Source organism: Musca vetustissima, unplaced genomic scaffold (genome assembly GCF_032173495.1).
Source record: "Musca vetustissima isolate MV318-11 ecotype Yass unplaced genomic scaffold, APGP_CSIRO_Mvet_v1 utg4395, whole genome shotgun sequence".
Classification (NCBI taxonomy): Eukaryota; Metazoa; Arthropoda; class Insecta; order Diptera; family Muscidae; genus Musca; species Musca vetustissima.
In genome coordinates, this window is record NW_026885219.1 from 405,782 (window position 1) to 419,257 (window position 13,476).

General features: G+C 37.3%; 3 protein-coding genes and 2 long non-coding RNA genes across 8 annotated transcripts in view; 2 read left to right on the forward strand and 3 right to left on the reverse strand.

Moving 5' to 3' along the window:
- Positions 1–13,476, reverse strand: part of LOC133332334 (chromatin assembly factor 1 p55 subunit) — a 63,856-nt gene that overhangs the window by 34,328 nt on the left and 16,052 nt on the right. The window lies entirely within an intron of this gene.
- On the forward strand, positions 1,394–6,449 carry LOC133332344 (uncharacterized). Its single transcript, XM_061540742.1, has 3 exons — positions 1,394–3,133; positions 3,345–4,766; positions 6,351–6,449. Exons 1-3 carry the CDS (start codon positions 1,394–1,396, stop codon positions 6,447–6,449), a joined length of 3,261 nt encoding a protein of 1,086 aa, XP_061396726.1.
- On the reverse strand, positions 6,586–8,408 carry LOC133332355 (uncharacterized). Its single transcript, XR_009754417.1, has 3 exons — positions 7,885–8,408; positions 6,850–7,814; positions 6,586–6,781 (listed from the first exon to the last, which is right to left on the reverse strand). It is a non-coding gene; the product is annotated as an uncharacterized LOC133332355 (long non-coding RNA).
- On the reverse strand, positions 10,242–11,712 carry LOC133332365 (uncharacterized). 4 transcript variants are annotated; one of them, XR_009754419.1, is made up of 3 exons: positions 11,694–11,712; positions 10,862–11,142; positions 10,242–10,799 (listed from the first exon to the last, which is right to left on the reverse strand). It is a non-coding gene; the product is annotated as an uncharacterized LOC133332365 (long non-coding RNA). The 4 variants fall into 4 exon arrangements; XR_009754421.1 differs by lacking the exon at positions 11,694–11,712 and adding an exon at positions 11,612–11,628; XR_009754420.1 differs by lacking the exon at positions 11,694–11,712 and adding an exon at positions 11,333–11,602.
- Positions 11,836–13,374, forward strand: LOC133332345 (2-oxoglutarate and iron-dependent oxygenase domain-containing protein 3-like). Its single transcript, XM_061540743.1, has 5 exons — positions 11,836–11,930; positions 12,229–12,685; positions 12,814–12,966; positions 13,018–13,223; positions 13,290–13,374. Exons 1-5 carry the CDS (start codon positions 11,836–11,838, stop codon positions 13,366–13,368), a joined length of 990 nt encoding a protein of 329 aa, XP_061396727.1. The 3' UTR covers positions 13,369–13,374.

A 13,476-nucleotide genomic window follows, 5' to 3' on the forward strand; every position in this document is an offset into this window, starting at 1 on the left:
TGAGTAGACGTCATGGCGAGAGGTGTTCTCGGAGGGAGGGCTATCTCCTGGCTGGTCAGCCGCCAGGAGCACTGTTTCTGTGAAGAAAACTAATGTTATTTTGGGATATGGTTGCAGTTAGGTGAACGTTTTCTGCTATTTAATTTTTTTTGTTGACATGTTTCAGGCTTCTTTTTACCCCCTTTTTGATTTAGTTTGAAGTCCGGTATGATTTTTTCTTGTTTGTTCAACCGAAAAGATCTGCAAGTGGCAAGAACCAACCCCCAATCCGACGAGCCATAGCCGCGCTAAACGACAGCATACCGGCAACGCCACTTAATGGTCAACACAGCGATTTCATTTCGTTTTTCTTGAACACGGTTGTTACAAAATGGCGCCCAGAACGTGGGGCCTGAGACATGTTAGCTTTTAATAATTTTTAGTCGTATTGTGTAAATGTGTTTACCATGAATCTTTAATGAGTCCCGTCTAGGTTTAATTAAGAGTCCTGACGCGTTGCTTCATCGAAGACTCAGGTAAACATCATTTATATTTGGGAAAATATGATTTTTATTATTTTTTTTCTAGTGGCTTAGTCGTTCTAGTTTAATACTTCTAATGGCACTAGCTTTTTAATAAACTTTCATATTTTAGTAAAGTTAAAATTTCAGATTTCTTAAAGTTATATCGTTGAAGAAATTCGTCTGGTTTATCAGTTCTCATTTGTGGAGACCCGTCCAAGCAGCCTATAAGAAGGCAGGTGACGCGCTGCTACGCAAATATGAATTTTTATTCTCAAACGAATTTGTTAATTTGGGTTTTTTAGATTTTAGTTTCTGTCTATATTTAATTTCAGTACCCGGAATTTGGTAGCTGATCTCAGACTTACCTAGAGTTTCCATTCGGTCCTGCGACAATTTTGGCTTCCGACCATTGGTCGTATTGTCATGGAATCTTTTAAGGGAGGTCTGAGTAAGCCGCCTATTCCATTTTAATTTTTCAGTCCATTTCAATTCTAGTTTTGCCAGTGTAGCTCACCAAATCCCTGTAAAAAGTGAAACATATTAAAATTCATACAGAAACAGTTTATTTGACCTTGACTTACCACTATTTTGACCAGAAATCCACCACCTAACATTATTTGAATTTTTCCAGTTTATTTTCATCAAAATTATTCTGCCGGATAATAGAATTTGTAAAAGTGAAAAGTGTGAATTAATTGTGAAAGAACTGAATTACATTGAATTTATTTTTTTAGTTTACTTACCACAATTGTTTTTATTTTTTTTTTTCTTTAATTCAAACCACCGTGTGGTTTACTTTCGAGCAAATTCTTTTGACAGATTTCTTTTTGATTTTTTATCGCTTTTTCTGAATTTTTTTGTTTACTAATTTGGTTATATCAAAAAGCAATATGCCTCTTACTAGAGCTGCGAGTGCAGGTTTGGCAGGTAGACCGATATTAGGGCAAAATGGGGTGGTAACCACTTCCGAATCTACAGCCGTAAGCAGTGTTGTTACCGCGGTTCACAGCGCACCTTCTAACGCACAACAGGTTACAACTGCCGCGCATAGTGGTCCCATTGCTTCTCATATCGCACATTTAGCACATGGGGACGTCCCAGCTCAAGGTGTTTCATCATCAATGTCCAATTCATCGGCACCGCCACCAGTTCCATTAAGCATGCAAGAGGCCGCTAACTCGTTTAACACGTCTTTTTGGTCACATGGAAGCGTTGCCTCGCCAAACTATAGTGTTTTGACCGGGTTGCAGAATAGACCAGTTGTCCCGCCAGCAGATCCAGCAGTCAGCGCAGGAGTCAGGGAAATTATTAATTCTGCCATCGCCCTGTCCCAATTGCAGTACCGTCAACAGGAAGAAGAAAGATTGAGAGCTCTGATACCTCGAATTGCTGAAGCGGCCAAGCGTTCGTTGTTGGGAGACAATGACGGCACTAATCAAGTATTTTCACAAGCCGGCTTGGCGATGCCAGCAGCGGCACCACATGCACCAGCGCGCACATCCCGGGAGTCAGTCATTCTGTCTTCACATGCATTGGCGTCAGGCTTAACGTCTCAGCAGCCTAATTTAGCAAGGGGTTACACACTACCATATCCGGAGCGAGTAAATCCACCACCGATTCACGATCCTAGACCGTTGTCACTTGGTCCTTTTAACCAACCGCCACCAGGGTTCACATCAAGTGGTGCACCAGCACAACCACCAACCAGCTTATCGGTACCACCAGTCGCCGGAGTCCAAACTCACACAATACTGCCGGCCGAGAGGTTGCCTAATATCTACAGCAGAGGCATGCGGACAGAGCCACACGAGACACATACCAGTCCACATCCCAGCAATATCATCTCAGAAATCTCGGGGCGTTTTAATTTGGCGAAATGGGGAGTATCTTTTGATGGTACCGACAAAACCATGAGCGTCCAAGAATTCATCTTCAGAGTGGGTGAACTTAAAAAAGATTATAATTGCCCTGATGAAGTATTGATCACCAAATTTCACCAACTTTTGGAAAAACCAGCTCTCGATTGGTATTGGAACCACCGGAAATTGGTCCAGTTTCGCACATGGAAGGAGTTGGAAAGTGCTTTGTTGGCGCAATACCAAAGATTTGAAAATGAATTCCAGCTTCAAATGCAGATTTTAAATCGGCGTCAACTACCACATGAGAATTTTGAAGATTTTTATAATGATGTACTGCGGCTACGGACACAGCAAAAGTCGCCATACAGGGAGCACGAGATAGTGGAAATAATGAGAGGCAACCTTAAGCCGTCTTTAGCCCAAATGATCTTCTCGGCTCAGATAAATAGCTTGGGTGATTTTTATAGGCAGGTGAAGAAAGCCGAAAATCTGGTATGGACCCAAAGACAGCAACGCTACAACACACCACAGAAAGTGCATGAGCTTGAATGGCAGATGGAAGAGGAACCTCGAGGCGATATTGAAGTTGATGCCGTGACCATGACATCCAAGTATAAATGTTGGAACTGCGGTGTTATGGGTCATAGCTGGATGGAGTGCCGGGAGCCTCGAAAGATTTTCTGCTATAGGTGTGGCCAAGAAGGTGTTACCGTCCCCGATTGTCCGAAGTGTCAGGGAAACCGGCACAGGAACCCACCTCAGTCTGGGCAGGTGAGGTCAACCCCAGTTTAAGCCCAGAGCAGAGCAGAGTAGTAGTAGTTCCAGTATTAAAGTTTCTATTTTGAAAAATGTAGAGCAAGAAAGTAGAAAGTCAGAAGTAAAACCGAGATTGAGAGAGTTGAAACCACTTCATATCAGAGTAAGAGAATATTGCGAGGCGAGAGAAAGAATTTTTGGTCAAGTTTCCAATAAAATTAAGAAGGCTAGAGAGCGATATAAGAGGAGAAGACGCATTCGTCAGGAAATAGCCTCGGCTACCCTATTTGAAGGCGAAGATAATCGTTTATATACCAAACTGCATATCAATGGTGAAGAAATAGAGGGATTGCTAGATAGCGGAGCCTCCGTTTCCTGTCTGGGGAAAAATTGCCTTAGCTTTGTGGAGAGAGCAGGATTGGAAATTAAGCATTTCCATTCTTTTATTAAAACAGCAGATGGAAGCCCACATAAAATAGTTGGCAGGGTGACGACTAATGTAAAATTTAGAAAGCAGGAGCATCCTATCATATTCTATCTTGTTCCTTCTCTGAGCCGTGAGTTGTTTCTGGGGGTAGACTTCATGAAACGTTTCCAAATGTTTGCTCAGGTGGACGGTTTGTCACTCCAGGAAGTGAGTCTCTGTGGTGAGCCAGAGATCAGTGATGTTAACAGCCATTCTTTGTCCGAGGAGCAACGAGTTCGTTTGCAAATAGTGAAGGACAAATTTCCTTGCTTTACCAAGTATGGCTTGGGAAAGACTAAAGCTGAGGTCCATTCAATCGACACCCGCGATGCAACCCCGGTGAAAGATAGGCATTATCCCGTTTCCCCGGCTGTGCAGAAACTTATGTATGCGGAATTGGATAGGATGATAGAGCTAGGTGTGATTGAAGAGAGCGAGAGTCCATGGAGTCATCCGGTTACTCTAGTCCGAAGGGGCGAAAAGAACCGTTTGTGCCTGGACGCTCGCAAACTCAATGCACTGACGGTCAAGGACGCCTATCCATTGCCGCATATAGAAGGTTTACTCAGTCGGCTGGGGGATACCTATTTTATTTCTAGTGTCGACCTGAAGGATGCGTTCTGGCAAATTCCACTGGATCCTTCAAGTAGAGAGAAAACTGCATTCACAGTGCCGGGACGACCGCTTTACCAATTTACCGTCATGCCCTTTGGTCTGTGCAATGCAGCCCAAAGGTTATGCCGTTTAATGGATAAAGTGATCCCTGGCGCACTACGTGATAGAGTTTTCGTCTACTTGGATGATCTTTTGGTTGTTTCGCCAGACTTCGACACTCACATGGGATTGCTAGAGCAGGTGGCAGGTTGTTTGGCTAAAGCAGGACTCACAATAAATGTAACCAAGTCGAAGTTCTGCTTCAAAGAGCTTAGGTACTTGGGTTACATTGTTGGAGGTGGCAAACTTAAAACTGATCCGGCAAAGGTGGAAACAATAGTGAAGTTTACATACCCGAAAACAGCAAAGCAAGTGAGGAGTTTCATGGGTACGGCAGGGTGGTATCGAAGGTTCATTGCCGACTTTGCCACCATTGCGGCTCCCATCTTTGAAACCCTCAAGAAAGGAAAACGATTCACTTTCACAGAGGAGGCCAAGGTTGCATTTGACAAACTGAAACAAGCCCTTGTAAGTAGTCCTGTCCTGACACACCCAGACTTTAACAGACACTTCTATGTTCAGAGCGATGCATCAGACTTGGGAATAGGAGCAGTATTATTTCAAAGAGACGATGAGGGTGGAGAGCATCCCATTGCTTATTTTTCGCAAAAGCTGACTTCTGCTCAGAAAAATTACTCGGTGACTGAGAGGGAGTGTTTGGCAGTAGTGATGGCCATTAAGAAATTCAGGCCATATATAGAATTGATGCCTTTCACAGTTATAACTGACCATAGCAGTTTAAAGTGGCTCATGTCACATCGAGATCTGAGCGGAAGGTTAGCTAGATGGAGCCTACAGTTGCAGGCATATTGTTTTGAAATAGAGCACCGTAAAGGAACCCAGAATATAGTACCTGATACTTTTTCAAGATATGATATGGAGGAGATTTCTCTAGATGTGAAGACCTTAATCGATCTCGATTCCTTAGCTTTTAAAGCAGACGATTATTTAGCCTTAATAGAAACCATCAAAAACAATTCTTCACAACTTCCCGATCTAAAAGTGGTTGATGGTTTGGTATATAAACGAACTCAATTCTACGACGGAATACCCCTTAATGAAGATTTCGCTTGGAAGTTATGGGTACCCAGCGAATTGACCCAGCAAATCATTGAAAAAGCACACTGTCCACCACAAGTTTCTCATGGAGGTTTCCACAAAACTCTTCGTAGGGTAAAAGAGTACTTTTTCTGGCCAAATATGAACACTCAAGTTAGAAATTTTGTACAAAATTGTGATATTTGTAAAGAGACAAAACCAGCCAATTCGACTCTTCGTCCATCTATGGGAGCCGAGACTATTACAGAAAGACCTTTTCAACGAATTTATGTAGACTTCTTAGGTCCTTATCCCAGAACCAAAACGGGAAACAGTTTTATTTTCATTGTGGTAGACCACCTTTCAAAATACGTTTTGCTAAAAGCCATGGCCAAAGCAAATTCAAGAAATGTAGTTAAGTTTTTAATTAGTGAAGTATTTCATAAATTTGGAACCCCAGAAGTTATTGTGTCAGATAATGGGAAACAATTTATTAGCAAAGAATTTTCAGATATGATTAAGCTTTTTGGTATAAACCACACCAAAACTGCGTTTCACTCTCCGCAAGCAAATGCCTCGGAGCGGGTAAATCAATCTATTTTATCAGCAATTCGAGCATATCTGGGAGAAGATCACCGAGAATGGGATCAAAATTTATCAGAGATAGAATGTTCTCTGCGATCTTCTGTACATAGTTCCATCGGAACTACCCCTTATTTTGCGCTCTTTGGAGTCAATATGATAAATCATGCCAGTCTTTATAAATTAGCCAGGAAACTTGAACTTCTTAATGACCCCGAGACGACACTCATTCCAAACTCGGTAAAACAGAATCTTATTCGAGAAAAGATAAGAAATAGTCTGCACCAGGCATACTTGAGAAATGAAAAATCTTATAATCTTAGAAGTCGTCAGGTCAAGTTCATTCCAGGGCAAGAAGTTTTCCGAAGAAGTTTCAGGCAAAGTGATTTTAAAAATAATTATAATGCTAAACTTGATAAAAAATTTTTCAAGTGTCGCATTGTTAAGCCAGTTGGGAAATGCCTTTACGAAGTAGAAGATCTTAAAGGACATCCCATTGGCATTTTTCACGCTAAGGATTTGAAGCAATAAATGCTTACGAATTGAAGAAATTAATTTTTCTTCTAATTATTTTTTTTTTCTTTTTACATATATATAGCGACCGAAGTCTAACACATATATATATGAGAATAGCATTTGTTTTTTTTCTTGATTTAGCTAATCTAAATTCAGTTTTAAAATAAAGCGGAGATCTCAAAATGAAATACTAATCCGCTACGTATGCACAGGAAATATTTAAAATTTATCTCTTAATTCTATCTTAACTTAACTTAAAGTTACCTTAAGTTTAAATTTTTCCAATACTCACCTGAATTTTCAAAGAGTTCCGGAAGATCCAATTGAATAGTTAGTAGTAGTAGTACCTGAATTAAAAAAAAAAAAGTACAAATTTTATTACAATTATTTAAGATATAATGTTAAGAGGACTAACCTGAATTTCTACTTACGAAATGTCCTTTTAGTATTCCCGAATTTTTTAACAAGCTGTAGGACAGCTTTTCCTTCCTGAGTGATGTGTAGTTGTGTGAATGGGTAAGGGTTGAACCCAATTTCTCCAGTTTTTTGAGTCATAAAGGAAAAGAAAAAATATATGAATTAGTGAAATATCATTATGTAGGATTATTGGCGAAATAGAAAAATACGAATAAAAATGAACAACTTAAAAATAAAATTAAATTTGAAATGTCCATCCCAAGCCATACTTACAAAGTTTTTTTTAGCTAAATTTTGGTTATAAATTATGAAATTTAAGTTTATAAATAAATAGGGTTCTCATAATTTTTCTCATTTTCCAGAGCAAAATTACGAAAACTACGAAATAGAATTAAAACTACAACTTACGTTCATTTCTAAAGCGCCGACCGTAGTCCCACCACAAGTATCGGCTAGAACATTTGATGAAGTTCGGAACCCTGTTTTTTTTTCCATCCGAACAGGAGTCCAATCTTCTAGGCTCTAACAGCAGATGTCAGAATTGTGAAGTCAGAGTACGAATTAAAGCACTCTGGGTTTACCGACTCTAGTTGATGTCTGCGCATCCGGAGCAGTCAACTGGTGACTGTCTTTGACCATTAGTGCAATTCCCCTTTCGCGGTGAAGCAGTAGCCGTTCGCTCTTTGGCACGGGCCAGGGAACTGTTGTACACGAGGTCGCAGATCCGTCCTTCACCCGACTTACGACACTAGAGTCTGGAAGCCAAAAGACAAAAAGAACAAATACACGTCAGTGCATTTGCACAACATCGTATCCGACATTCTGACAAAAGCTGAAGGTCTAGTCGATGGTACACCTGCTGGAGAAAGAAAAAGGAGAACAGGATTAATCGAACTTACCATCAAATATAATTTCCTGGTTTCACAGGAGAGGCAAATTAAGTCGCATGTAGGTAATAAATGTCTGGAAAGATAAAAAAGGAAGTTATTACTATTTTTCTTATTAAATTATTAGCATTTCTATTTTTACTTACCTTTTTGTGAATGCAATATCCAATTTGAGTAACTTCTCTAGATGTCTTTTGATTATTGAGACCATGGAAAATTTTTTTCTTGCAACCATAGGAGGCCACTCGCCTAGACACCAACAGCAGCGGTCAGAAAGAATTCGTTGGATTACGAACGGAAGCATCCCAGATTTACCGACTCTAACAATATGTCTACGATTCCTGAGCAGTCACGTTGTGACTGTCCTTGACCATTTGTGCACTCTTCCTTTATATTCCCATACGCAACTATGGCACAAGGCAGAAGAGTGTTGTACACAAGGTCGCAGAGCTGTCAGTCATCGATTTACGACGTTAGAGTCTGGAAGGGGGAGACACGATCAAACACATCTAAATGCATTTGAAATAATATCGTATCCAACAATCTGACCAAAGTGTGGACCTAGTTGAGGGTACCCCTACAGAAAAAGAAAATATCAGGTCTCAATCTTACCTTTCGTTCAATCCAAACGTAGGCAGTCACCAATCTGAAAAGATAAGAACAGAAAGAGAAAGTATTAGTTATCTGTGAAAAAGAGGAAACTTTAAGTTAAAATCAAAATATAATTTAGAAAAAGAAAAATGAAAAAAAAAAAATTTAATTTTTAGGCAATCACACCGAATATGTCCGTCCGATTTGGATAACTTTCTCAGTTTATCATTATTAATTTTTCATTCAGTTTAATACTTTCATCAAAATTCAAAACATTTCACATAATTTGTCATATTAAATTTACTGAAGCCCAATTCTTGAATATTTTATTTTCAATTAATTCACAATAGCATTTCAATTTCATTCACTTTAATTTTTTTTATAAATTTTTGTTAGATACAGATTTGCACAGTTTTTAACTAGTAAAATCACTTTTTATGCTTTAATTGTTTTTTTTTAATCATGCAACTTTTTCATGGTTTAGTTCAATTAAATTCTTTGCACTTTTCGTCATTAAAAAAAAAAAAAAATAAACACAATATTTTCACAAATAATTTTTGTCCGTCCGATCACCTTTAACACAAAAATATTTATTTTTATTGTTTTCCTCTTTATTTTGTCTTGGTTCATTTTAAATTAATTTTTTTTATTAATATTTTCTTTTTTTTATTTTTTTCTTTCTTTGTTTTGCTTAGTAGTTTTTCATAGTTATATTTTCATTCACTTATTTTCACTTTTTGTTTTGATTCCGCAGTTTCCATTTTTAGATTGATTCTTTTTGCTCATTATCATTCTCTTTCATAATTATCACTCAAAGTTTAGTACTTTATTATCACTCATATTTTTCGAAAACCTTCTAAGTTTTCGAACACTAGGTTTCCGCCAAGCTCAAGTTTTTGAATAAGGCAATTTTTCATTTTACTTTTACACTATATGCACCCATACACTCACACACACTGGATTGTTTAATTTCATTTTATTTTTGAGTTTATAATTTTTATTATTCAATTATTTATTGTTCTTTACAATTTAATCATAATTTTTCTTAGAATTATTTCTTATTTTGTATTTCATTCATTATTTGCACTTGTAGTATTTTCACATACACCCGCACTGTATGTTTACAATAGGATTTTTCATTCATTAATCTTCTACACTTTAAGCACTTTTCACAATCACTACACTCACTTATTACAATAACCCGACACTTTCACGTATTTTTATTTAATTATTTTAATATTCACTTTAATTTTTTTCACTCTACTTACCATTTTATTTAATAATTTCTGCATACTCCATTTTCCGTCCGTCCGTGATCCAAGCCGCCAAATAATGTTGCCATTTAAGCGTCCCCAACGCTTTCATTCATAAAGTCAGTTGCCCATATGTTATATTGCGTCACACTAAACCGTAACGCTTGGCGTATGACGTCATTCTTACACTCGGTTTACACATGGTAAAACCATATATGAGGTTAACCGTTTACATGTGGCAAATAAAACATGATGTTTTAAATAATTAATTTTTGCTCCGAATTAATATTTAGGGTTGCCAGATCACAATAAAAGTAGGGATTTCGAATACCGATACTTTTAAAAACACCCAAGATGAAATTTTTGAATTATTTTTTTTTTATTTTTGTCGCACTTTTTTTCGCCCTATCCTTCGATAAGGATATCAGCAGGATAGTTGGCTTTGTGGTGTGCGCCTTTAAAAGGGGTAACCCTGAAAATAATTGATAGCTCGAAGAAGAAGAAGAACAATTACTAGGAAACAGCTGATTATTCCAATTACTTAAATGTCAATATTAGGGAATAATATAAGAAGAAAATGAGAAAATGGAAAAATTAAACGAGGAAAATGGCAGCCAGAATTTCCTGGCAAAAATTGTAAGAAAAATCTGCCCTTTTTGATTTTGCCTGCGAAGAAGATTGGATGCGTGGCTCCCTGTAACCGTCGAAGAAAAAAAAACAACCAAAGTTTTTGAGAAGTGAATTCATCTGGTTTATTTGTTGAAACACATACACAAACAACACAAAATACAAACTATTTTAAAGAAAATCTGAAGCCTTTAAATAATTAAGCAACATTAAACGAAAAAAAGGCTAAAAATTGAAAGGAAATTTATAACAAAACAAATAGTTTTCAAAAAATTGAAAATTAAAAGAAAATTGAACTTTTTTTAAAATTAAACAAAGTTTGAAAACAATTTAACAATATTGAAAAAAAAACCCCAACAATTGACTAAAATTCTAAAGCAATGAATATAAATCTTAAACCTAAAAATTCATGAAGAATTGGAGCCTACAAGCCACACCATCGCCCATCCAATCCATCGAGGGAGGCGCAGAGTTTACGCCATTGCTGCTCCAGCGTGGCTTGGTATCATTCCCAATTGACACTGAAACTTATTTAACTCCGGACAGACAGACGGACGACTAAGCTACATAATTAAATTCCGCGGTTTTTCCTGAAAAGAATAAATAAATTAAAAGGGTGAACAAACGAGTTAATATTAAATTTTTTACTTACTTTGTGTTGGTATGCAGGTACGCGACATTGAACTGAGCTCAATTCAAGGTTAGGTTACCAGGCATTGTTTAGATCGTCGATTTAATGTGGTATCGACCTACATTCCTTTGTTCGTCCTCATCTGGAATTGAAAGCAAGAAAATTATTATTTACATTCTGACCGAGGAATATAATTAAAAAGCTGAAACACGAACTAATTCGTACATACTTACGTTTTGGGAAAAAGCCTTAGTCACAAGCTGCCGTCAAGGTTCTACACTCTGGGTGCCCGCCGTTAAGCCCTAAAAGTACAAAAAGAAAAGAATACTTTCGAAAATTGATTTTTATTGGCAATTCTTTGTTTTTTTCTGAAATTTTTATATTATAATTCGCTGTAAATTGTTAGATTTTGATTCAAATTACGATGGAATGAATTGTTTTTTTTTTGCCAAATATGTAATATAGTTTTAATAAATATGTACTGGATTAAACCTGAAAAGATAAAAATGTCTTCGGCTTAAAGCCCTATTAAAAAGGTGGTGGGGATGGGATAAAATATGGTAAGTCAAGGGTCAGATCTGGGACGTCCAGTATGAGTAGACGTCATGGCGAGAGGTGTTCTCGGAGGGAGGGCTATCTCCTGGCTGGTCAGCCGCCAGGAGCACTGTTTCTGTGAAGAAAACTAATGTTATTTTGGGATTTGGTTGCAGTTAGGTGAACGTTTTCTTCTATTTAATTTTTTTTGTTGACATGTTTCAGGCTTCTTTTTACCCCCTTTTTGATTTAGTTTGAAGTCCGGTATGATTTTTTTTGTTTGTTCAACCGAAAAGATCTGCAAGTGGCAAGAACCAACCCCCAATCCGACGAGCCATAGCCGCGCTAAACGACAGCATACCGGCAACGCCACTTAATGGTCAACACAGCGATTTCATAACAAAACAACTCCGACTTTGGATCAATTCCATTGATAAGAACAAACATAAAATTTAGCAAATATGACTGAAAAAACTGTAAGGCAGCGACGTGTACAAAATACGAATAAGCAAAGTGAATTAAAAAAGGATAATAAGGATATACGGAAAAATAAAATGTTAGTATAAACAGAATAGAGTCGCATGCAAAAAATTAGTCTTCTAGAAACGATAATGCAATTATTAGAAACTTATAAGCCTAAAAGTATGCAACATAAAATATATCTAACAACAGCTATAATTTTCGATTTAGTGTTGCAATGACAACTAAGATTGGAAGACAATTGACACAAAATTCAGAAACCCGCCCAGGATTCTATCTGATGTATAGATCATATTAGAGGACGAAAATATATAAAAAAAAAAAAAAATTATGACTCCATCAAAAATTCAATAACTTTTCTTTCTTAATTCAAGTGCTGCCAACAATGAAGAGCTAAGAAAAGCCACCGGCTCATTTAAACATCGTCTATGGACACGTGCCGTTGTGGTCATTTCAGTAGCTGTGATTGTTTACTTTTACAAAATTGGTCAAACGAAAGAAACCAAATTTGCCTTAGTTAAAGAAAACTTGGCTTTGCGAATGCAAAAGTTCAAATGTTCCGAGGAGTATGAAAAAGAAATGCAACAATTTCCCCAATGTGTACCAACGAAATGTGGTCGTTTTGTGGCAGATAAATTAATTGAGTCGAATGAAGTAGAACAACTATTGGACATGGCAACAAATGTTATCAATTTAGCGGGATCTTCTGGTGGGGCATCTATATTGGACATACACTCGGGTGCATTATCCTATGGTGATAAATTTCTAAATATCTACCAAATGCCAGAGGCAAAGGAGCTGATAACGACGGAGCATTTAAGGACGTATAATGTAAGGAGAATATTGTTTTCGATTAGTTAATAATAGTAAGCTGGGTTTCGTAACCGTAAGACCCAGATGAGGTGATCGCAGTAATATGCTTGATTGTAATTCTAACATTTTCTCTCTTTATTTTCTAGCTGGTTAAGGGTAAAATAAAACTAGCAATAGCTGAGCATTTTGGCATTGCCGCTGAAGACTTGCATTTAACATACCCCACATTTTTCTCAAGAATAACAAATGCCACAGCCAAAACCATACACGATGAATATTGGCATGAACACGTCGATAAGGTACAAAAAAAAACTCATTTTTTACAATAAATCGACATATTTTCTTTTTAGGAAACCTATCCATCATTCCATTACACATCCTTGTTGTATTTAACAAGCTTCAAAAAGGACTTCAAAGGAGGTCGTTTTATATTCGTTGATGGTCAGGGTGAAAATCGTACAATATCCAGCGTGGAACCCAAAAGAGGTAGAGTAAGTGCATTTACCTCGGGCTGGGAAAATAAACATCATGTGGAACAAGTTAGCGAAGGCACAAGGTAAATTATAGTTTGTCATTTGCTAATGATTTCAATATTAATTTCGTGTTTATATTATTTCCACAGATTTGCTGTTACCATATCATTTAGCTGTGACAAGAAATTTTCCATAAGTGATCCAAAAATGCCGGCATTAAAAGAATAAATTCTAATTTTTAGATACGTCTAGCCACAGAGAGTCTATCCACCGCACCAATATATATTCCCTATCAATTAAAAAGGAGTATTATTTATTAAATTTAGTTCTAAATAT

Bases quoted from the DNA above. Each gene is read 5' to 3' on its own strand.
- LOC133332344 (XM_061540742.1), top strand. From the start codon at position 1,394: ATGCCTCTTACTAGAGCTGCGAGTGCAGGTTTGGCAGGTAGACCGATA. The intron at 3,134-3,344 runs GTGAGGTCAACC...AAAATTAAGAAG, and splicing joins ACCCACCTCAGTCTGGGCAG to GCTAGAGAGCGATATAAGAG. The intron at 4,767-6,350 runs GTAAGTAGTCCT...AAATTTTTCAAG, and splicing joins ACAAACTGAAACAAGCCCTT to TGTCGCATTGTTAAGCCAGT.
- LOC133332345 (XM_061540743.1), top strand. From the start codon at position 11,836: ATGACTGAAAAAACTGTAAGGCAGCGACGTGTACAAAATACGAATAAG. The intron at 12,686-12,813 runs GTAAGGAGAATA...TTTATTTTCTAG, and splicing joins AGCATTTAAGGACGTATAAT to CTGGTTAAGGGTAAAATAAA. The intron at 12,967-13,017 runs GTACAAAAAAAA...TTTTCTTTTTAG, and splicing joins GGCATGAACACGTCGATAAG to GAAACCTATCCATCATTCCA.